This window comes from Pleurodeles waltl, chromosome 6, assembly GCF_031143425.1.
Source record: "Pleurodeles waltl isolate 20211129_DDA chromosome 6, aPleWal1.hap1.20221129, whole genome shotgun sequence".
NCBI lineage: Eukaryota > Metazoa > Chordata > Amphibia > Caudata > Salamandridae > Pleurodeles > Pleurodeles waltl.
The window spans coordinates 1,192,018,100-1,192,043,597 of record NC_090445.1 but is presented as its reverse complement, the minus strand read 5'-3'; the positions used below and the strand labels follow the sequence as shown (position 1 = coordinate 1,192,043,597).

General features: G+C 47.3%; 1 protein-coding gene across 3 annotated transcripts in view; it reads left to right on the top strand.

Moving 5' to 3' along the window:
- PIK3AP1 (phosphoinositide-3-kinase adaptor protein 1) overlaps nucleotides 1-25,498 on the top strand; it is a 1,392,564-nt gene that overhangs the window by 611,172 nt on the left and 755,894 nt on the right. For all 3 annotated transcript variants that reach the window (XM_069240444.1, XM_069240442.1, XM_069240443.1), the window contains exon 7: nucleotides 14,803-14,935. In XM_069240444.1, the coding sequence (XP_069096545.1) occupies nucleotides 14,803-14,935 (133 nt within the window). The remainder of the gene's footprint in view (nucleotides 1-14,802; nucleotides 14,936-25,498) is intronic.

Below are 25,498 nucleotides of genomic sequence, written 5' to 3'. Positions count from 1 at the left end.
ATCTAGCTAGGGAAACTATCAAGGCAGCGCAGTTGGTACCTAGAAAGAAAAGGCATAAAAATGCAATTCAGTCACATTGTCATAGCTACCTATTCACAGTATGGGTGAGCAAGCAGAATCAGTCTTCGTCCTCAGGTCAATAATCGATTGCCCAATGACAGAATCTCAAATCTCTTCTTCTCTCAAATCGCATCTCATAAGGGGGTAAGATCTGAATAAGGTCTGAAGTCTTTTCCCTCTGTCACGTTGTTATATCAAAATCACCTAAACTATCCCCTAATTCCCTATTGGTCAGTTAATCGTACGTTTATACACTACCCAATAATATTTCTATACCAAATCTATGAATTTTAATATTTCACTCTTCACACGAAGTTGATTGGTCCATTTTACGATGTCCTCATCATCCGGCTCGTCAGGTAACAAATTTGTTGCATCTTCATCTCCAGTCAGTGTCTTCATTGTTTGCGTCCTGGGAAAGAACATCTCACACACATTGCACACAAGTTGTTACATTACTGTGGACATCATCTCCTGTCCGTCGGTTTCCACAGAAAGCTTCGGTTAAGCACTGCTAATAAGACAATGGACTTTTCGCAGTTTAGTTCACTCTGTGAGCATTTTGTTAAATGCTAAGAAATACAGCTTCTGCATGAGGCCTGGCAAAACTAGGCCAAGACACTCGCTAAGTTAAGGCCTACAATTAATAAGCGAAAGCATATTTCATAACCCTAAATATGACATATTACTACATTAATCTAATACATTTTCAATATTTCATCAATATTAATCATCAATTAGTATATTTCATGAACACTGGTGGCCATTCTTCAAGGTCACATTTTCAAACGTGTGCATCATTTACTACGTTATTTCATTTTCTACATGATTCAATTTTCAAAATACATAAACACTCATTAATAATTTCCAGTTAAGACACCTGCTTCAGGAGTAGTGAGCAGAAAGGACAGCAGGGTGCCCCAGATATTTTTTTGTCTGTTGGCGTGGGGCAGAGTGGAGTAATAAATCTCCAGTTGTTCCTGACAGTGTCCCATGTCAAGTAGCCATTTCCGGCCCATAAAGATTCTATTCTTTATCCAGGAGCATTCCACCCATCTCTTAGCTACCAGGAGTGCAATAGTGACAGACTGGCGAGTATCACATTGAATATCAGCCGTAGACCAGAAATCATGTATGACTGGACACATCTCAGGCATCATAGAGTAAGCAGCGATAGTCATGGCGTAGGCGGAGCTGAGAGAGGCCAAGTGGAGTGCTGTAGAGGCGTGTAGGAGCATGAAATGTATGAGACATAGCCTTCCATTCGAAGCTAAGTGACCAGTAAACTAACAACAGGATGGCCAGATTTTGCCAGGAATGCTCCCCCCGCCACCCTGAGATCTGTTTCCCATGCAAACCTGGCCCTCTGAGTCTCTGCTGGGCCTGCAGCCTGCATAGTTGTAGACATTGTGGTCCCTAGTTCTATAATGAAGGGATGTGAAATGTGCACTTTAAGGGCCCCACATTGGGGGAGTACCCCTAAAAAATATGGGTTATACAACTTGCAGATTGCTTTTAAATGAAGTTATGTGAACCAGTCATAAGGCATGATTTAGAACTTGGTGGAGGGTAATACTCCGTCACAAACATGACGGATATCCTGTCCACCGAAATATGATCCCATTATGTCCTATGGGGATCGTAATATGGCAGATGGGATATCCGTCACATTTGTGACAGAGTATATTCCGTCCATCAAGTTCTAAATCAGGCCCAAGGACTTGTCACTGTGTGGCAGAGGTAATAGAGTTGTAATCAACAAATCTCCCATTGAGATACACATCCTCCATTGTGTGTAACCCCAAGCATTGTAGTCTTCTAAGAGCCTGTGGTTCTTGCGTGAGTTGGGATAGCGGGAAGTGTGTCAGAAAATGCGCTGGGGCATAAAGCGTGGTGTGTTTTAGCCTGCAGCAGAGGGTGTTCCAGTCCTTTTGGGTACAGGCCACGTACAGATCTCTGTGCACCCACCTATTGCCCAATGACTGAGCAGGGCCATTAATGAGTTGGGTAACACAGGGTCTTGTTCAATCGCTGTGTCTGCCATATAAGGTGGGGGATGCACCCTGTAATGAGCAAAGAGTGCTTGTGAGCACAAGTAATACAGTTCAAACGCTGTAGCTGCCAGGGCACCCTTTTCAAAGGGCAGGGTGAGAGTGTCCCAGCGGATTTGTGGCTGTCTACCCTCCTATGTAGGAGCGATAATATATGAGCACAGCATGAGAAAGAATTGCTTGGTCGGCATCACAGGGATGGTACAGAACAAATACAGTATCCAGGGGCAAGACTACCATTTTTATCAGGGCTGAGAGAGAGGCTGGTGGCGCCACCTCTCCACCTCATCTTCTGTCTTGGCCATGGCCACCCTATAGTTCTCGGACAGTACTGGATTGTTATCTCAACCCAAATGTCCAAATATTTCATTGATAATGGGCACCACAGAATGGGATACTCCAGCCCAGTCACAGGAGTGCCAGGAATAAGAAGGGATATAATGATTTGTCCCAGTTAACGATGATACCCGATAGTGCTCTATACAATGAGAATTCTCTGATTACTGGGATAAGATTATGGGCAGTTCATGTATGTATAAGATCATGTCATCCTCATATAACGAGATAAGGTTATGAGGCGTGACATTCAGTCCACATTGTGTATGCATCTGCTGCACCACACAGGCCAGTTGCTTTGACGGAATGGCATATAACAGAGGCAAGAGGGGGAATACCTGTCTTGTTCCCCTGTACAGCAATATAAGGTCTGACAACAGTCCCTTCAGCCTCACCCTAGCATTTGGGCCAGAGTATAACAGCTTAATCCAGAGCATATAGCTGGCGGGGAAGCCCATGCTCTCAAGGACAGTGAAAGACTATTCCAGAGAGTTGAATGCTTTGGTGGCATCAAGACAGACAGCCACCATGTTCAATTGTGGATTCAGCTGATGCATAGAGGCTAAGAGGGTGCAAAGATTATGAGAGGTAGACCCGTCGGAACAAAACCTGCCTGGTTTACGTTTTGTACAAGGTCCAGCAGTAGGCGAAGTAGTCTGTTAGCCAGAACCTTAGCAAGGATTTTTGTGTCCACGTTTATGAGTAACAGTGAGCAGTACGAATCACAGTGCACTTTTGGTTTGCCTGGCTTTAAAGTGTAATGAGCACAGGCTCTCTAGAAAAAAGAGGAGTGTGCCTCTCTCCATCAACTCATTATAGGCTCTTAGTAATAGGGGCACAATCTGAGCAGAGTAGGCCTTATAAAACCCTGTGGGAAAGCCATTGCTGCACTCAGCCTTGTAAGTAGGAAGACTTGAGATCCCAGTTGTGATCTCATAAAGAGTCAGAGGCACAGACAGAAACTGTCTTCTGGAGCCAGCTAACCAAGCCATACTTATGCAATCAAAGTACTCTGTGTAATATCTAGCAGGTGAACTTGTTCGTGAGGTGTGTAATATAGTGAGGTGCTAAACAATTTCTTCAAGTTTGTCTTCTGCCTCATAGAGGGTTTGCCCTGAGCCCCTTTGTTGCAGAGCAATTGCGGTTACTGATAGGTGGCCTTACAGCACTGCCGCTAGGGTGCTACTTGGACGCTCAGCCTCCACATATGCTCTGGTCTGTGAGTATATGTGGGAGAGTTTCAGCTCTAAGGGCCAGATGTAGCAAAGGTTTTTACCCATTCTGTGTCTATAGGAAAAAGTGTTCGTACATATGGCCCTAAGTCTGCTGTAACTATAAATGTATCTAGGATGGCATGGAGTTTCTCCATTCCCTATGCATCTAGACCCTTTGATAATTGTTTTTCTAATGTCTTGAGTTCGGTCTCAAGTATGTCTAGCTGAGTATGCAAAGGCCTATGAACCCCGTGTTGCTTTGCAGTACATATACCACATAGGTACGCCATAAGGGCCTCCCAGATGGTGCCTATGAAGTCAATTGAGCCCTCATTTGTCTTGAGAAAGTTCAGAATCTCTCTCTGCACTTCCTCTTTGAAGGCGTTATTGGGAAGGGACAATGGGGACAAGCAGCATGTAAAAGCCCAGCAACAAGTCCAAATAAGTTTGAATGGGGCATGGTCCGACAGTATCTGGGTTTAATGGTCTACCTCTTTTTTCACTCAACTGCATGCTTCTGTCATGGCCAGCCAATAGTCTAACCATGAACATGAGGCGTGTGTTGTGTTGATGTGTGTCCTGTCCCTGTCTCTTGGGAGCCGCCTACGCCATATGTCAGCCTGCCGTCCAGCAGCCATGGCGGTCGCACATTTGGGTTGCAGCCTTGTGGTAGACACAAATACTGGGATTTGACCAGTCCATTTGTCAGTCTAGGGCCAGATTAAAGTCCCTTCGACAGGATATGCTGCAGTGATCGAGCAGAGCACTTGTGCCATAGGTGTGTGATAAAGTCAGCATCTTCGGTATTGGGAACTTACAAGTTTATAAAAGTAATGTGTCTCCCACATAAAAGCCCCTTAACCCGGTTAAATATGCCCTGAGTATTGTTGCATTCTTGGAGGACCCAAAAGGGGACACCACATCAGGATAGCCTTGCCCCTAGCATGGGAGAAATATGTCACCAGCGCCCTGTAGCCCCACCACTTAGCGGCAAAGTGGGAGTTGTGGACAGGTGTGTCTCCTGAAGGAAAGCCTCATGAATCTGGTGCCTGTCAAAATAGACAAGGACTTGTCTTTTCTTTTTGGGAATATTGAGCCGGCAGACATTCCAGGGAAGAAAACTGAGGTATGTAGTCATGGCTGCTTTGTTCTGTTGGATGTCTGGATGATCTAAGCTGTAGTGTAGAGATGCATGACCTCGCCCTGTGTTGCACTAGGCTCTTGTGATAGTACAGTTAATGTGTTCTGGCTGAGGCCTGTAAGTACCTGCACATAGCTGTGATGACCTCTTTGAACCCCCTAGACCCACCCACACCCGACATCCCAGTTAGCTGGTGGACAATCTCTCTCTTCCTTCCCTGTTTGCACCAGCATGGTGCAAACAGCCCTTTACATCTTAGAACCACTGTGTGTAGCGTACGCAGGGCTTACCCCTGGCTGAAGTCAATAATGCTGGCAGACCAACGTCCTGTAACCTGGACGCTGGCCACAAATACCTTATGAAAGTAGCTGTCCAAAAGGCGACGTCTTAGTTGCAGTTAGGACCAATGCTATCTCTGCTGCAGAGTGCACAACAGCCACGTAGTGCGTGATGGACTAGGCTGCCTGCATCGCCCTTGCAACATGAAGCATCATCCATCAAATAGAAGCAATTAAAGTAGGAGAGTCATACTGTGTCCTTCTGGGGCCCTATTCCTCCTCACTCAGGAGGCCATCCATTTCATATGAGATCACAAGGGGGGGCAGTGCTTTTCGGGTCATGAAATATGTGTGGCATGTTACGTTGCATTATCTTTAGCTGGGCATGGTATAGTATTGTGTAAGGAATGCCAGCTCAATGGAGTTTGCACTTCAGAGAGAATTACTCTCACCTCTCCACTTGGACCGATTGAGTGAAGTCCATAATGATGGATAATGGATAGGACATTGCCCTCATCAACAAGGTCTCGCTTATCCCTCACCAGTAAGAGAATGGTATTGCGATCCTTGAAATTCAGTAGCCTCGCTATTATGGGTATTGCGGTGCTCCTGAAGGGGCTTCTAGGCCCAGAGAGCAGTGGGCTTTCTCCACCACATATAGAGGCAAAATGTGGCCCTCTTAAGAGTGACTTAAGGAGAGCCCCGACATACTTCAATATGTTCCCAGAGTTGGTACATCCCAGCACGCCAATACATCAGAGGTTATTGCAGCGGGACCTGGTCTCCCAGTGACTTTCAGTATTTTTGCCATATCAAGAGGTTTGGCATTATGCCCTGATTAGTCATCCTCTAGAGCCTTGGCATCCATAATAGGTTGTTCATGTTTATCCCGTTTTGCTGAGATCTTATCCACTCTGACCGTAAGCATATCAATCTTGCTACCAGTGGAAGTGAGGCTCCTCTGTATGTCCAGCAGGAGTGTTTTAATGTCCGGGTCCTCACTCTCAGCCTCCTCCACCCTCGGCAAATCCGGGTCTGCCCCTGTGACGCTCTTTGCACGTCTAGCACCAAAGTGCAGGTTAATCTGCCTGTAGCAGCTTTTGCCCATTGTCCACCTCTGCACACCAGCCTTCTTGTCACAATTGCCCCACCTCAGTTCCTCCCGAGCAGACAGCTGACCGGCCTGGTGACAGTGCCTGCAATCACCATGATGGGGAGAATGCTGACCAGTGCAGCAGGCTGGCTGAACTTACAACTCAGAGGTTCCTTTGAGTTATGCCACTGGCCTCGTGGGACAGGAGAGGTGCCACAGGACTCAGTCAAAAGCACCATCAAGCCACTCTGCAGCAACCGTAAGGTACTGCCTCGGAGCACCCAGCTCCACTGCTGCAATGTTGGCCCCTGCCCTTTAGTGCAGATGGTCACCCTTCAGCAGGCTGTCTGCAAATCACTCCTGAGCAGGCCCTCTCTCTGCTCTCAGACATGGATCTTCAAACAGTAGAAGAAAGATCTCTGTTCCTCCAGGGTCCCAGGTGCCCAGTCTGCCCTGCCCCACAACCACACAAGGCTCTCCCTCAGCCCACCAGGCTTCACCTGGTCAATGTCTGTTCTGCCCCTCCAGCACTGATGTAACCTGCACCAGAACTAGGCCGCCCATCAGTATGCCATTGTCAAGTCACTCCAGGGCCGGCATCTCTCTCCTCCATGACCTCTGGGCATTTTTCCATAGTAATTATAGATGCAGCTACAGCCCAAACCTCTAAAAGGTTTTACACCAAATTTGGCAGAAAATAATATCTTGGTTAAGAAAGAGTGCTGCTTGTGTTTTGGTGTAAATCTGATCAGTAGCTTTTGTTTCCTAGGGCACGAGCCATAGTTACTTGAAATATCTCTAACTATAACTGCTGAATTTCTGTGTTTTTTTAGGAGTAAATTCAGAACCTAACTATAAAGTAACTGTAACCTTTGGTGTTTTTCAGTGAATATCCATGACATGCTGCTTCTTCGATTACATCATTTAAATATTTGGTCTGAATTATTTTTTTTTAATTGGGAAGCTATTAAGTTACATAATAGATGATCTTATGAATATTACCGTATTTAGTTTGAAACTGATCCCATTATTCACTACTTGTGAACAATATATAGTTATTAGCACTGTGCACTCTTCTCAAATTCAAATGTGGTGTTCATAAGTATGAATCAAGATTTTGATAAGAACTTTTAATCTCTAGATTGCTTAAAAGCTGATATCTATGCATGATGAGCTCTTGCCCATCCAACTGTAGTCAAATATATTACTAAATGCTTTTATAAGATGGTGCATAAGTAGGAATTCAAGCCCACATTGACTATATTGGGTACCAGACAGTGCTTAATTTGTAAATAACAAGGTGCCGGTGCTCAAAGCCCACCTCTTAAACATGCGGCTGCTGCAATTAAATGTGGGAACACGTAATACTGAGGCGGCGTAATCCTGAAGCCATCTCAGGCCTCTTAAATCCATTTACAGCCCCTCCCTGCCCCTTAAGCTCACTCTGGCAACTTTTTACTTTCACCCTTTGTGACGCTTTTTCTCTTTCCCCTTCCTCCGTTCTTCCCATATGTGTCTTTTGTTTGCAGCAAATGCTTGAGGCAGAAGAATAAGCGCCGGCCCTCAAAAATAAGTGCCGGTGCTCAGCACCGGAAACGACAAGCACAAAGTAAGCAATGGTACCAGAGCACCGAGCACTTCATCTCAATAATAATCATTTGCTTAATGCGAGGACATGAGATTGGCACCAGCAAGTCAGAGACTTTGTATAAGTTGCAGGGCTGATTAGATTTAATGGGCATTGACTCCATTTATCAATTGAATGACTTTTTGTAGAAAAGCATGTTGCACTTTATATTATGATGAATTTCAAACTTAAAGATTATTACGATATGTGAGTGTAATAATATTGTGAATGTTCAAAAAATGTTTTTTGAGCATAAATGAATGAGAAGTATTATAGCATCATTGTTGAACTGAGTAATGTGCACCCTTCCAAGATGGTGCTCACTTGAGGAATGGTTTATGCCTTGAACTAGTTGAACATCTAAGACCTGGGATTGGTGACTTAAAGGAGGGACTGTGTGTTTTTTAAAGCTATGGAAAAAGTAGAAGGGTTTGTCCAGGCGAAGGCATTTGCCGAAACGCATCAGCATTCTTGTGTGGCTTGGTGCGAGTTATTATGCATTAAAATGAATCTGATCACTGATACAAAAAAAGAAAAGAAAACTATTGTTTTGTGGCTTGGTGCAAGTTACTATGCATTAAAAGATTTTGCTCACTGATAATAATCTGCTGCTTCTTGTGTTTGGTGTCTGGTGTCATGGAACAATTACTTTGGGATCAATGGTGCAGCTGTATCGATGAGAGAGGAGCATCAATGATAATTGACTTCATATATATATTGATATGGACACCCCTTGATGAAGCCAATATGCTCACTTTATATATTTCAGTGCTGCAGAAGGCTGTGCGTGGTGTAGGGTTGGTTATTCAGAGGCCAAGCCTTGTGGCCAATCACATGCTATGCAGTAGGAGTTGAGTGTTGGGGGGGTTCCCTGAAGAGCTTTGCCCCGTGGAGGTCCATGTGGCTAAACCCTCATCCGCATGGCCAAAGGGCGTGTGCTGCTGGGGTCTGGCTGCCTGTGGGATGGGCGGCGGTTGGCTGCCCATGAGAGGTTGGATGGAGAGCTTGGCCACAGGCGATACACAGTGGTAGCTTGGCTTTATGTATGGTAACAAAGTATTACTTTATGTTAAAAAACTAGAAATTCACTAAAAATATTAAAGTGTCATTATAGTTAGGTGAAGATGTAATTCAAAACATCCCATTTTAAACATACAAAACCACTGAAATTCACCAGATATAGTTATCTCAAGTAACTATAACTCTTGCCCTGAGGTAACCATAACTCACACCCTCTCCACCAGGCACTGCTAATTACCCCACATATTACATCACTCAAGACACCTTCAATTACATCAGTGATAATATCACTGCAACATTTGCAATGAAATTATTGATGTGAAAACATGAGATAACTATAAATGGTAAATTTCAGATAGTTTGTACATTTAAGACAGCATGTTTTAAATTACACCTTCACCTAAATATAACGTCACTCGATCCACACTGAGCCTGGGATAATTAAAAGGGTAAGATAATAATACTATTAATTCTATTCATTTTACAATGGCACACAGAACAAACAAAGATGAAAACAAGTTTTTGTAACCAACAGCAAATGTTGCCTTGATGACGTGCCAAAAAACATGATCTTTGAGAAATGCTTGTTGGCAAACTGCTGTAAGCTGAATTAACATCCTTAATTGAAGCAGGGAGATCGGACGATAAATGTACATTGATCAAGAGACTTGTCCCGCTTGGGTGTCATAGTGCTGTTCCAATACTGAGATACATCCAGCAGTAGTCCGATAGAGCTAGCCAATTTACAAGGGATTGGGAAACTGCGTATGCTTACATTGAATAAAATACAATAAGAGGTCCATCTTTGAGAAAAAGACCAAAATCCATCATTAGCTACTATTATCAGTGATGTACATATTAGACAACATTACATTGGTGTCCACCTTATACAAGATTACCAGCTATGAGCAACTCAGAGCAGGAATGCCAACAGTAATGTAAATAAGGTTTTGTCAATTTGGGTAGCCTCAACAAGGGTGATGCATAATCGCCAAAGCAGCAATGCCCCTGGCACCACGGTGATAATAAATACCAAGGTAATAACATTAGTAATGAGTCTCTCAATGCTGTGTAATTTAGCATTCATATATCAGCTTTAAACATATTTTGGAAACAATAGGTTCTGAAAATACACACATTTGTTTTGTCTCAAATACACACTTTGAATGTTGGAAGACATATATTCATTCAACCAAGCAAAAGCTTCTAGTTTAGTAGGCTGGGCTGCAAATAGGAGAGCTACTCGTGAGTAGCAGGAAAGCTACCAGTAGCTCATGAGCTACTCATTGGAGACACTTGCTCTTGAGTAACAGAATGAGCGTGTTCAACAACCTGTTTTTGATTCAGAAAGGAAGAGTTAAAATCTGAAGGATAACAATATTGATTTAAAATCTGAAGGACAGACAGCTGCCTGAAGAAAGCAACTCACTCCAGATACATTTGCCTGTGCCGACCCGTTTACATCTTCTTACAAGAACCTTTGCAATTAAACACATAAATTCACAGACCTCAACTTCTTACACAATAGCTATGACTTGTGCTATCAAAGGCCACTACATTTCTACTCCAACTTAGCAGAATTGGTGGTAAGTTGTGTAACGGGGAAGCAATGTATAAAGCGTTAGGACACTGCATTTCAAGATTTCTCAGCAAAAGCCCCGGGAATAGAGACTTTCAAAGAGTCCTAACAAACAAATGGGAAAAAATCCTTCATTAATTGCACAAACTTAAGAAATCTGTGCATTTATGAAACTTAGATTCACAAATAACTTAGAAGATTTGTGTTAGGAGCACAGCAACTTCCATGAGGTTTTTTTTATACAGAGCTGTTATCCCCGAGCTTAGAGAAATGGATCTGACGGTCCTCAACGATATATATTAAGACTGCAGTGCCATTTAGCATTGAAGCAGGGGATAAAGTAGGATCAACCCAGGAATATTGGGGATGGTGAAAAAAGTGAAAGTTATACCCAGTCATGCCCTTGTCAAGCCACTGAAAGCAATCATGCAGACAGTAAGCAGTCATCGAACATTGGGTAGCTGTACATCATTTAGCCATATGTGTGATGCCTTGGAGTTTGAAGAATCTAGCTTAGGATCAAGACAAACATTGAGGTCACTACATATCACAGGTGGAGTTTCCCATTGCTCAAGAGCCGAGATGATTTAATAAAACAACGGCAGATCATCCGGCTTGAGTCCATAGATGGAGTAAGCTGTTCAATGCTTGTGGCCGTCGTTGAATTCCAAAGCCAAACTGAACTTGTGAGCATGCAGGTCAGAGGCAGACTTTTTCATCAGCCAATTTTTTTATTTATTGTTAATTGTTAATTACCACTTTGTGGTGATGGCGAGGTAACCAAAAATGTTGGATTCCCTGACTTCCAAGCAAGAGCTGAGCCTTATGGGAAATTCTAGACTCTTCTACACATATAAAGTATTGATGAAACAGATGGATCTCTTCTACGATGAGCAAGCAGTTATTGACAGCATTGATACCACACACATTAACGCAGAGTATTTATCAGCTTTCATCATTACGAAAAAGGCTAAATCAGTAACACAAGTCATTCAGTTGTTCATCAAGTTATTCCACATCAGAACGCTGCCTACTATGGCCTACTTGCTGTCATTTAGATAGGTGTTAAAAGAGTCATAGGGTAGTGCTTTAAACCGTTGTTTGGTGAAAGAGCAATTTACTTAATGTATGCGCTTGGAAAACACTTGAATCCAAGATAATTCAAAAGATTCAGTCAATTGGTGAAGATACCAAGGGCGAAAAACAGTGTCATCCCAAACATCACAGCAACCAAAAATGTGTTGTCTCCCACTGTGATGGAGGAGTCAGCTTGTGCTCTGTTATAAATTATCCAAATGAGTGTTTTCAAGGGCAACCGAAATTGCATGAAATTTAAGAAATTTGGTAGACCTTCAAGTTAGTCAGAAAAGCAACCGAAGTGATTGCAAGAACCTTTGTCAGCAATGGTATAGGTGAATAATGTTTGGGTTGAACATGAATTTTAGCTGGATCTGCACTTAGTTTCCTCAGTTTCAGCAACTATGCTTTCCAAAACCTCATCCTTTCAAAGAACTCCTTAATGTGTCTGGTAAGTGCTGGTACAACCAACTGCCTTGCAGCATGTTCCTGATTTGTGAGTTGACTAAAGCATAGTCCTTACAGGTGTCTTCCTGATTGGCCTGCACAAAATGGTAAATAGACAACAAAGAACAGGATACACAGTGGTGATGCGCTGCACCTGTACCATCGTTATTGGTTATAGATCTTAGAAGAGCAACATCAGCCTTGAGCGATATTGCTGTTGCTCTTTTGGAGTTCATCTTAGGGCAAAGTTATGTCATGAAATGCAGATTTGCAGAGCACACTATCACACGGAAGGGTATCCTGGTGCTGAGCAGATGTGAGTCTAGCCACACCAAGGGCCAGATGGGACCACTCGAAAAGACAGGTCTTCAGGTTCTTGCAGAATTCAAGAAGTGAGGAAGAGGCTCTTATGTGTAGTGGCAAGTCATTTCACTCTTTGTGAGCGAGGTGGGAGAAAGCTGAACAACCGGATCTGGTTTTCCCTTTGTATGGGTCGGTGTCTGCCCCGGCTCTGTTGGCCTGTTGTCTTTTTTCCGAACATCACAATTTCAGTCTTGTCGGTGTTTAGCTTTAGACAGTTGGTCTTCATCTAGTGGATGATTCCAGTCATGCCGTCATTGAACTTGATCCTGGTGCTGGGCATTTTGTCCAGGAGGGAGAGAATGAATTGCCTGTTGTCAACGTATGTAATGACATTGATCTTTTGCAGAACTCCAGAGATGAGGTTGCAGGCGTCTGAGGTGTAGAATGGCAGGCTGACTGGTAAATGCATTCGAATTAGCAAACAAAATAATAGATTCTTTCTTGCCCCTTTACAGTAGTGCACCAGAGCTTGTCATTATTCACCACTAATTAACACTGGTGAACAGGGAGACAACTGTAAAGCCATGAACAGAGATGGAGGGCTGAGCAGCAGCAGCACAAGATGACACAATATGGCTTAATACCAGCACACACCCTGGTCGTGGAATTGGTCTACAAAATGGAAAGGCTTAGGGAGGGCCAAAGGTTTCAATGACATGGTTGGGGATTTAGAACATAAGAGGCAACTGCTGAAGGTAGAGAGACAAAGGATGCCGGTGGTTCCTCTCTACTGAGACAAACGGGTTTTGCTTTGGCAGAAGCAACAAATGTACTGAGCTCTTAACCTTGCCCCTTGAGATGGCTCCTTTCTGAAATATTATTTTCACATGATCATTTTGGGGGTCCTGAGTTGAAGCACTAATATTTAATTAGGAGTATGAGTACTTAATTACCATAGGCATTCTGACCTCCCTTCCTTGTTTTCTTTTTTCCAATGGATCCACCGATCAATAAGTAGATTACATAGCCTATATAGATCCCAATGTAGCTTTGCTCCAAAGTTTCTATATTGTAGAGATTACACTACGGATTTGCACCAACTGATTCCTGCGAATACAAACTTTTGTAAATTATTGGTGCAATAAAGCACCAGCACCAAAATAATTTATGAAATTTGGTCCATCCATATCAAAAGATTTATACACACTTTAACTTTAAAAGAGTGGCTTTCGATAGAGAACCTCAACAAATCAGTAAATGAAGTTTACGCCGGTGCCCTCTAAAAATATGTAGTAAGGATCCAATATTAACATAGCCGTTTTTAGCAAAGGACCGTGGGAGAAGCCCCTGCAGTTGTGCACATCTGCTGCTCGACTGATCTTGATGTCATGTATTTTGTTTATGAAAGTAGCTGCTATGATAATCGGTTCAGATGTACTAATTCTTCGGGTCGCAGAGCAGGGTTTGCACAGCATTTAAGCTGCAAGCTGACCAGGGTCTTTCTAATGCGAGCCATGGATGAACTGACCTAGTACAATACAGAAGGGTTTTTCGCAGGGGGTGACAGAACATCTTATTATCACCTTTTTATTATGGGCGTCAATTCACCGAAATGCCAGGGGTAGCGGAAGTGACATTACACGCTCTTTGACCTCCACTTTCACTCACACACAATCCTATACATACACACAAATTCACACTTACATACACTCTCTCACATAAACACACATTCACCCCAGGCACGCACTCATTTAAAAGCACGTTTCACTCACCTCAGCTGCCAAGGAAGGGCATATTCCAACTAATTGTACTCCATTTTTATTACACTAAAGGTGAATATATATCTATATATTGTTCATTATTAGTGTAATACATTGATAGAAAACAACGAGAGTGGGTCCCAAGTAACGTCCTCAAGGACGAGCTACCACTGTGTTCCTGGCAACGAAATTGTCACCTCGGAGGCCCGAAGTCGCAAAGACAGTGCTAGGAGTCGTAAGGGACAAGCCAGTGGTCGCGCATGACGTCCATACTTATTATGCATCACCTACGGTGCGTGACGTTACTCCTTGTGCATGGCTGTGAAGGCAGAGGGGAATGTTCTGGTAAATACTGATCCCCTCCCTCCCTTGTTAAATGAATTACAAGCAAGTTTGATTACAGCCAGGTGCGATAAACATTGCACAACTTATAATTGCAAACAGTTGTTTACGCGCGAATCATAATTTAATGGGTCGCTTGTAATTAGGCCCACATTCTTTCGCCTTGCAAGTTTTCGCCATGCAGACAGTGCAGTTTGCGAACGCATTTGCCATTTGCAAATGGCAATGCCACTTTGTGGCTGCATAATCCCAAAACACAGTGTACCAAAGTTTTCCACTTTATGCAATGCTGGCTTTGTCAGTGCAAAACCTATTTATTGCCTGTTGCCCCATTTCTGCTGTTTGACTATGATAACGATAAACATGTATTAGCGCTCCCGAACATAGACTTAAAACAGTATGTGGAGACCCTATCTCAGTGCTCAGTAATTTGCATGTGTTTTTTGTCTGTTTTTCTTCTTTGTGCACATTCAGGCTTTCAAGATTGTGCCATACAATATAGAGGCGCTAGATAAGCTATTAACAGAGTCTTTGAAGAACAACATTCCAGCGAGTGGTCTGCATCTCTTTGGGATACACCAGATCGAGGAAGACGATGCCAGTGCTAGTAAGTGGCTGTAAAACCAATTGTCAGAGCATAAACTAAATTGCATGAAAGTTTAAAAGCACCCGTATGTATACCTGTAGAACCTTGACGATAAGGGAAACTGTAAAATAATGCGTAAATACCTCTACAATCTATAACAGTTATGTGAGAGCGGAACCACGAGTATCAGTAACTAATATTGCTTCGTCGAGGGTTCTAAAGAAAATGGTGCATATGTTAACTCAGGTACAATATGTGTTTTCTCGTTTCATATTAAAATATAAATCACTTTGAAGGGTGATATATAATATATGCGTCATCACTTGGGGGACAGGCTAGTACTAAATAGTGGTGGTGGAGATACAATTTCACACAATGGGGGCCGGACACATTTGGAAGGCCAATAGGTCAGGGTTGAATGTGCTAATGAATGGAAAAGGCAAATGTGTATGCCTGTTCTTTCATGCTTTAACACATAAAAGCCAGATCTATTATGCTCCGGGTATCCTGCAAGGGTATCCCGGGTATCAGAGCAGGCGTTAAAATGATGCACCCATAGAAACCTATGGGCCTCCTTGCACATTGCTACACTAATGTCAACATTTTTGACTCTAGTGTAGCAAAGTGCCACAATAGCATCAATATGTTGACGCTATTGTGTTAATGACCGCCATGGTGCGCCAATTATAAATACGGCACAACCATGGTGTCGTTGGGTGCCGGTAGGGGGCGCAGAAAAAGTGGCGCATCAGCTCTTCATAAATATGTGCCTTAGTTTTTTCTTGGTTAACTTTTACAACTCAGCGTATGAGCTTCGTTGTCAAATCAATCCTTTATTTGAAGTATTATCCATTTTAGAGGATAGAGCACCCTCCAAATTGCTATGTTTTCATTCAGTGCTGGGTGGGGATTTTAACACCAAGATGGGCTGTAACTTTGTAAATCCTGACCCTTTTGTGAGTGGTGGCTCTTTCTGTCTTTAGCAAAGCAAAAGGATGATGGACGGAGTGCTGAACAATGCAAACACTCACCCCCAGTCACAGATCTGGGTTTAATCCATCGTTCTTTTGCTGACCATGCCACCCCAGTTTGGACCAAGCTATATGCTAATCAGTCTTGATCCTGTTCCTCATGGGAACAGTCCAGCCCGAACTGCCAAGCCAGGTCCTCCCTGGACCGTAAACAAGCATCCTGGGACAGGTTTCAGGGTTTCACCCTTCCTCAGCCAGGCTAGCTTGAATCCAGTGGCACAGTGAGCAAGCAACCCACGTCTGGGCATACCCTTCCCACTTAGGGCAACTTTAGCAAAACAAAAGGATGATGGACAGAGTGCTGAACAATGCAAACACTCACCCCCAGTCACAGATCTGTGTTTAATCCAGCGTTCTTTTGCTCACCATGCCACCCCAGTTTAGACCCAGCCATATGCAAATCAGTCTTGACCCTGACCCTCATGGGAACAGTCCAGCCCGAACTGCCAAGCCAGGTCCTCCCTAGACCGGAAACAAGCATCCTGGGACCGGTTTCAGGGTTTCACCCTTCAACAGCCAGGCTAGCTTGAATCCAGTGGCACAGTGAGCAAGGGACCCACGTCTGGGCATACCCTTCCCACTTAGGGCAACTTCAGCAAAACAAAAGGATGATGGACGGAGTGCTGAACAATGCAAACACTCACCCCCAGATCTGTGACTGGGGGTGAGTGTTTGAAAAGTTTCAACACTCCGTCCATCATTTTATTTTGTTTTGTGATGTGGCTCTTTCTGTCTGCCTGTAGTTGAGGAAAGGGGAAGAACACTGAACAATGCCATATCCCTGGCTAATCTCCTTAATGTGGGGACCATTGTAAGGCAGCAATTTAATTAAAAAACTACTTTTGTGGGGTGAGGCAAAGGACTATCTTTTTGTTTCAAGGTCTTTGGAAACCACTGCCCTAGCAGGGGGAGTCTTGGGACCTGCTATAGTGACTATAATCCCTTTGTGTTTGATATGATAATATCTGCTGGTGCAAGGCACAAAAGCAACCCGAGTTTAGCCGGCTTCATTACCAAGCACAAGGGGCTTAGAATTAAATGGTGTAGTATCCCGCTTCCTGAAGGGGGGGCATGGGAGCGATTGATATTTACTTGTAATGCTGGTGATTCTAAAGGGTTTTGGGATATTGTCAAGGGGAGGCAATTGGCTTTAGGTAAACCTGATGATATAGGCACAAATATAATGCCAGAACAATGGGTGAGACGCTTTACGCCAGTCTATTCACTGGGGACCAATACCACTTGGATACTGTAGAGGAGGCACCTGATATTATATCTGAATTAGAATAAATTACTTCTGCTTTATGAAGAAGTCCCTCTAATAAGGCTCCTGGCCTGACCCCCCAGGTTTCAATGGACTTGTATAAAATTAATATTCCTTTTTGGTCCCCCTTATTAACGAACATTCTTAATGCTGCTGCCACAGTGGGTGTTTCTAGGTCTTAGAAAGTTGCCACCATTGTACCTGTTTTAAAAAAACATAAAATAGGCAGGAACCAAGTTGCTACAGGCCGATTTCCCTATTAAATTCTGTAAAGTGTCGGGAAGAATTATTTTGAACAGCAAAGAAGAATGGGCCCACACCACAATATCCTTAGCCCCGTACAGTATGGGCTCAGAGAAGGAAAGGGTACAATGGAGCAAGGTTTAAATCTCAAGTTGCTGATAGGGAAATATGTGGTGGTCAAGAAGGAAATCTTATACCTGGCATTTGTGGACATAAGTAGCACCTTCGACCGGGTTAACCGATCTAAGATGTGGACTCTACTGACTGACTTAGGAATGCCTCAAGCCCTGACTGACTTTCTGCATACCCTTCACACAGACGTTGCCGCTGCGGTCAGGTACGGGCAGGATGGGGAATGTACGGATTGTTTTAGCCTCCCTTGCGGGGTCAGACTGGGATGTGTTTTGGCGCCTATATTATTCTTAATATATCTAAATGGTCTGAATATTCTTTTGGATGTAAATGGGAAAGACTTGCCCAAGGTTAATGCCTCCTTTGTTCCATTTCTGCTATATGCAGAAGACACAGGAATTCTCTCTCGTACCCCGAACAGTCTAAGGGGTTTGGTAGACCTGTTCATCAAATTCATGGAAGACATTGACCTTGATAATGATATAGCCAAAACTCATTATATTGCTTGTGGGAGGCAGTCCACTAAAGTAGGAACAATAACTATTAAAGGGAAAGCTATTACTAGGGTTCGTGCTTTTTCCTATTTGGGTGTTACATTTGATCAACAAAATAACTGGATTCCCTGTCTAGCTGACAGATGTCAGCAATTTAATCAAGCATGTGGTGCTCTGTTTCGTTTCTCTGCAACTACAGGCAGCAAACCGACCATTCCACTACTCCAAATTTATAGAACTAAGGGGGTCATTCTGACCTCAGCGGTAAAACTCGCTTACCGCCAGTCAGAAGACCGCCATAACACCGCCGCGGTCGCGGTAAACCGCCACGGTCATTCTGACCCGCAACTGGCAAACCGCCAAAAACCCGACAACAACAAAAGTCCGCCACACCAAAGGTCAGCGGGAAACTGGCAATGACCAAACCTCCACCGTCACGCCAACAGAAATACGCCCATACCATTCCGACCCACAAATCCCCGCAGCGGTCTTTCAACCGCGGTATTCCATTGGCGGTACACACTGCCGCGGTCAAAATACGCACACCTTTACAAAACACAGCCACTTTGGCCAAATCAAAATATACACACCTGAGACACATACACACACCACTCCCACACACCCAATTAAGTATAAAACACACACACACATCACCCACAAACCCTTACGACCACCATTGCGACTGAAGGACAGAGAGAGACAGCACAGCATAGAGTAGACCATCACACAGAGGCAAATCACAACATCACCCACACAATTTCCACGCACAAAACACCATACACCACCACACTCACCACCCTCTACAACACATACACCACCCCTCACCTCATCCACACCACCCCATGGCACCCCAAAGACACCCCAGGTTCACTGACGCAGAACTCAGGGTCATGGTGGAGGAAATAGTCCGGGTAGAGCCCCAGCTCTTCGGGGCACAGGTGCAGCACACAAGCATTGCCAGGAAGATGGAGCTATGGCAAAGAATAGTGGACAGGGTCATGCTGTGGGACAGCATCCACGAAATCGGGACGACATCAGGAAGCGGTGGAACGACCTACGGGGGAAGGTGCGTTCCATGGTATCAAGGCACAACATCGCGGTGCAGAAGACTGGCGGCGGACCCCCACCTACTTCCCCCGAATTCACAGCATGGGAGGAGGAAGTCTTGCACATCCTGCATCCTGAGGGCCTCGCAAGAGTAGGCGGAGGAATGGACTCTGGTAAGGCAAATCTCCACTACTTCATTCCCCCACCCCACCTGCATGCCAAATCATACCCCCACCCTCACCCCCACCCCCATCACACCAACTCCTTGCAATTGGCTCACCATCACAACCCACCCATCCCAAAACCTACCCCTGCATGCCTCCCCAAAGCATGGACACCCATCACCAAAGCATGCCCACTGCACATACCCATCTCCCCCACAAACCACCCTCACAAAAGCCCCCACAAGGGAATGCCAGCACTGAGGTCCATGGCCACCCACCCATTACACGAAATGGCACACACAGAAGCAATAACCATACTCTTATACCCCTGCAGGACCCGAACGCCACCACACCGCCACGGAGGGTCCAGAGATGTCCATCCCACCCCCAGAAGAGGCCCCCAGTGATGACAGCAGCTCTGTCTCCCTGGACCCAGATGACCAGCCCGGCCCATCGGGGACCTCAGGACAGTCGGTTCCCCACAGACAGCCACAGGCTACACCAGACCTAACCCTCTCTGGGAACACCAGCACAGCTCCCACCCAGCGGACCCATGCCTCTGTCTCCAGGACACGTCAATCAGCGGTGTGTCCACCACTACAGGGCACCCAGGTTGACCCACCACCCCAACAACAATAGGGACCTGGGGGCAGTGGTAGTGGGCACACCGTCCAGGGGACAGAGGCCCAGGGAAACAGGGGAACTGGGAGGGCTGCTGTGCGACAGGGGGCGGACAGGCCCAGGGAACCGACTCTCCAAGAGGCCCTCTCCTCCATCATGGGAGCATACCACCACTCCCAGGAGACGATGGCTACTGTACTGGCCAGGTTCCAGGAGATCCAGGTCATGCAGGAGCAACAGTACATGGGGTTCAGAGAGGAACTGAGGAGCATTAGTTCCGCAATGGGGACCATCGTCGTGGCCCTACACCAGAAAGTCACCACATTGCGGGACCATGTGGCACCACAAAGGGCCCCTGTCACTAGCCTGGACCAGGAACAGCCTACCACCTCCGCCGGCGCTAGTGGACAGGAGGCCCCCACACAACGACAGGCCACCAGAACCCCACCTCCTGCAGAAGAAGAACCACCCCGCAAGCGGAACCTGAGATCTCACAAGAAGACAGAGTAGGATGCCAAGACCCCCGCCAGCAAACGATACCCCCTGATGTCATCCCACTGTCCCACATTCTCACCCTGTCCAACTTTGAACTGCCCCTCCTCCATCCTTCCACAGGCATATGGACAATGCACCTGTGAGGCTGAGAACTGGACTCTGCCATGGACATTACTCCACCATCACCCATCCCCGTTTTACAATCATGTACCATAATGTAGCACTTTAATAAATTCACTTATTGCACTTAATAAATCTGGAGTCTGCTTGTATTTTCAACAAATGTATTAGACATAACGGTGCCAAAATGTTCAGTTACATTGTGATGACAACATACCACTGTCACACAGCTGTAGTCCATGGGCAAACAAAGCAGAGGTCACGCAGTGGGGCCCACAGCTCTGAAAACGGAAGGGAAAGTCCCAACTCAGTTAACAGGAACTGGGGGGGAACTCAGACAGTAGAGAGGCAGGAGACTTTAAGTAAATGTAAAATGGCGTGGTTGATTCGTACCTGTATGCTACTGAAAATACTTTTGTATCACTGTGTCCCTGTTGTCTGTGTCGTCCCCGTCGTCTTCCTCCTCTTCACTCTCCACAGGCTCCATAGCTGCTACAACACCACCATCTGGACCATCCTCCTGCAGGAAAGGCACCTGGCGTCGCAAAGCCAGGTTGTGAAGCATACAGCAGGCCACGATGATATGGCACACCTTCTTTGGTGAGTACATTAGGGATCCATCTGTCATATGCAGACACCTAAACCTGGCCTTCAGGAGGCCGAAGGTTCTTTCTATAACCCTCCTAGTTCGCCCATGGGCCTCATTGTAGCGTTCCTCTGCCCTTGTCCTGGGATTCCTCACTGGGGTTAGTAGCCACGACAGGTTGGGGCAACCAGAGTCACCTATTAGCCACACACAGTGTCTCTGTAGCTGTTCCATCACATAAGGGATGCTGCTATTTCGCATGATGTACGCGTCATGCACAGACCCAGGGAACTTGGCATTTATATGGGAGATGTACTGGTCAGCCAAACAGACCACCTGGACATTCATCGAATGATAACTTTTTCTGTTCCTGTACACCTGCTCACTTCCACTGGGGGGAACCAAAGCCACATGGGTCCCATCAATGGCACCAATGATGTTGGGAATATGTCCAAGGGCATAGAAATCACCCTTCACTGTAGCCAAATCGCCCACCTCAGGGAAAACAATGTAGCTCCGCATGTATTTCATCAGGGCAGACAACACTCTGGACAAAACCTTAGAAAACATAGGCTGAGACATCCCTGATGATATGGCCACTGTTGTTTGGAATGATCCACTTGCCAAAAAATGGAGTACTGACAGAACCTGCACCAGAGGGGGAATCCCTGTGGGTTGGCGAATGGGGGACATCAGGTCTGGCCCCAGCTGGGCACACAGTTCCTGTATAGTGGCTCGGTCAAGTCTGTATGTCAGTATGACATGTCGTTCTTCCATTGTCGACAGGTCCACCAGCGGTCTGTACACAGGAGGATTCCTCCATCTCCTCGCAAGTCCCAGCGGACGGTGCCTAGGAAGGACAACATGGAGCACAGAGTCAAGCAACCCACAGGTACGTATCCACAGCTTGCACTAAATGGCTTGTATGAGTGGCAATGCAAGGCCTAGGCCTGTGTGATGCAGTAGAAATTAAGGCATGTGGGCCCTTGAAATGGCGGCTGCCTGACCTGTGAAGTGTGACAATGGGATGTGAGGTCAATGCGCTGGCGTGGCACACCGTGGCGGTAGGCGGTCGAAGACCGCGGCGCAAAGCAGCATTGGTTAACATTGAACCCTATGGGTCTCAGGAGCCAATGACGATGTGCGCCGGCGGTCGAGGTATGCACCGCCGCGGTACGCACCGCCGCAGGCGTGACCGCCATTTTCTAACTGCTTAATCACTCGAGACCTGATCATCCACAGGAGAGGACCTATACTGCAAGTGCTGCTGTGACCTTGGTCTGGGAGATACAATGGCTGCTGCGACTGGGGAAAGGGCCCCTGCCTTCACATCTGAGGAATTGGAGAAACTTGTGGATGGGGTCCTCCCCCAGTATGCGCTACTCTACGGTCCTCCAGACCAACAGGTAGGTACACAGGGAGCACATAGTATGGGCTATGCCTGTGTTGAGTGGGGTGGATGTAAGATGGTGGGGAGGGGAGCGAATGAGGAGTGCAACGCACGACAGATGAGAGCATGTGCCACATGGCAAGGTTGGGGAGGGGGGGCCACTCACATCGACCATGCAAGAAAATGATGATATTTATTTTCCCTCCCTGTCCATGTCACATAGGTCAGCGCCCATCAGAAGATCGACATTTGGCGTGCCATTGCCAAGGACGTCCGGGCCCTGGGGGTCCACAACAGACGGGGCACCCACTGCCGCAAGAGGTGGGAGGACATCCGCCGCGGGAGCAGAAAGACCGCCGAGGCTCTGCTGGGGATGGCCTCCCAACCTAGCAGGGGTGCCACACGGCAATTGACCCCCCTGATGTCCCGGATCCTGGCGGTAGCCTACCCCGATTTGGATGGGCGCGTGAGGACATCACAGCAGACACAAGGGGGTGAGTCTCAGCACATTCTGCTATATTAGCGCACAGTGGAGGTGTCTGGGTGGGGGAGGAGGGCTGTGGCTATCTCTAGGCCAGGGCGGTTTCTGTAGGCTAGGCCCCTCCGTTAGGCATGGCCCTGTGCCCCCGCCCCCCACCTCTGTAGGGTTCTAAGTACAGATATCCAGGGTCCGGCCTCACCTATGTGTGCATTTGTCGTCCATCGACTTGAAGGCCAAGTCACAAAAATTGAGTAGTGTACCCCGAGTGCGCGGCGTAGTGCAGGGGGCTTCTGTGTCTGTCCTCTCCGCCAACGGTGCCGCCAATGCATGCACTCAACATGTCTTTCTTTCTTCTCCCCCCCCTTTTTTTTGGTCTTCCTGTTCATGTGTGCATTAGCATCATCAGGCGGAGGAGAAGTGGCATCGGCGCACGAGGGAGCTGCATCTCACATGGCCCCGGAGGGCCATGCAACCGACTCCGAGTACACCAGTGAGACGGAGGGCGAGGGGAGCTCCACAACGGGGACCCGTGGAGACGTCAGCGACACCGACACATCCTCGGAAGGGAGCTCCCTTGTGGTGGCGGCAACATCCGTGCCCACTGCAACAACAGGTACAGCCGCCACCCAGCGCACCAGCCCCGCCCTCCCAGCAGCCCCTCAGCGTTCGCCCCGTGCCCGCTCGGCCAGGAAGCCGGGCATCTCCTTCGCCCCTGGCACCTCAGGTCCTGCCCCAGTTACCCCTGCTGCCCTCAGTGCGGAGATCATTGACCTCCTGAGGACGCTCATTGTTGGGCAGTCTACCCTTTTGAATGCCATCCAGGGGGTAGAAAGGGAGGTGCATCGGAGCAATGCATACCTGGAGGGCATTCATTCGGGTCAGGCTGCCCATCAGCGATCGTTCAACGCTCTGGCCTCAGCACTGATGGCAGCAATTGTCCCTGTGTCTAGCCTCCCCCCTCCAACTTCCTCAACCCAGTCCCACTCCCCTGTTCCTCTGCCTATCCCAGACACACCTACAGACCAGCCTGCACACACCTCAACACCCAAGGGCAGCTCATCCAGACATAAGCACCACAGATCACACAAGCATTCACCCAAGCAACATCCACATGCAGACATGCCAACAGCAACTGCCTCCTCTGTGTCCCCCTCCTCCTCGTCTCCCTCCTCCCTCCCTGTGACGTCTCCACTCACACCTGCATGCACACCACCATCAGCCAGTACGTCCATCACCACCACACCCACAAGAACAGTCCGCACACGTGCAGTCACCACCCCCACTGCCATTTACACGTCCCCTGTGTCCTCTCCCACTGTGTCTGTCACCCCCTCTTCCAAACCACACAAACGCAGGCAGTCACCCACCCAACAGCCATCCACCTCACGACAGCCTCCAGCACAAGCACCTGCACCCAAAGACAGCACACTTGACTCTCCTACAACCACATCCTCTTCCTCCACTCCCATACCCACTACAACTACCCGTCCCTGTCTGCCTAAATTGATTTTCCTTTCCAACCTTGACCTCTTTCCAACAACTGACCCACCCCCTCCATCTAATAAGACTCTAATCAGCACCTCAGCCACCACAAGCCCTGCACCTACTAGGACCATCGTTCAGGGCTATTGGAGTCCACCAGCTCTTAGGGCAGGAACATCGGCCAGCAGCAAGGGGACAGCCAGCCCACCCCCTGGGAAAAGAACAAAAAAAGGGAAGGGGCGGCGCGACAGGCCTGAGACGGTTGCCCCCAAGGACACCACCCTTGCAATGTCACCTGGCCCATCCAGAAAGGGAGGCAAGGGCCCCAGAGTTTCTGCCAAGGAGGGAAAGGGCAGGAGGGCGGACAAGTCCGGCAGCGGTCGAGCTGCCCAGGAGGGCCCCACCAGCCCCATTTGAGGTGTGACGGAGGACACCCACGGGCCCAGGACTCCAGCACAGAAGGGCCCCGCAAGCGAAAGGTCGGGTGGCGACTGAGCGGCATTTATTGGCAAGATCTTGTTCCCTGGGAACACAAGACAAGCACCGCTGAACAGGGCCCCGCCGTGAGAAGCACCGCTGAACAGGGCCCGCCGTGAGAAGCACCGCTGAACAGGGCCCCGCCGTGAGAAGCACCGGTGAACAGGGCCCCGCCGTGACAAGCACTGCTGAACAGGTCCCGCCGTGACAAGCACCGCTGAACAGGGCCCGCCGTGACAAGCACCGCTGAACAGGGCCTGCCGTGACAGGCACCGCTGAACAGGGCCCCGGCGTGAGAAGCACCGCTGAACAGGGCCCCGCCGTGACAGGCACCGCTGAACAGGGCCCCGCCGTGACAAGCACCGCTGAACAGGGCCCCGCCGTGAGAAGCACCGCTGAACAGGGCCCCGCCGGGAGAAGCACCGCTCCGCTGGGCCCTTCCTGTCAAGCACCGCTCCGCTGGGCCCTTCATCTCAAGCACCGCTCCGCTGGGCACCGCTTTCTCTGCACCGCTCCGCTGGGCCCTTCATCTCAAGCACCGCTCCGCTGGGCCCTTC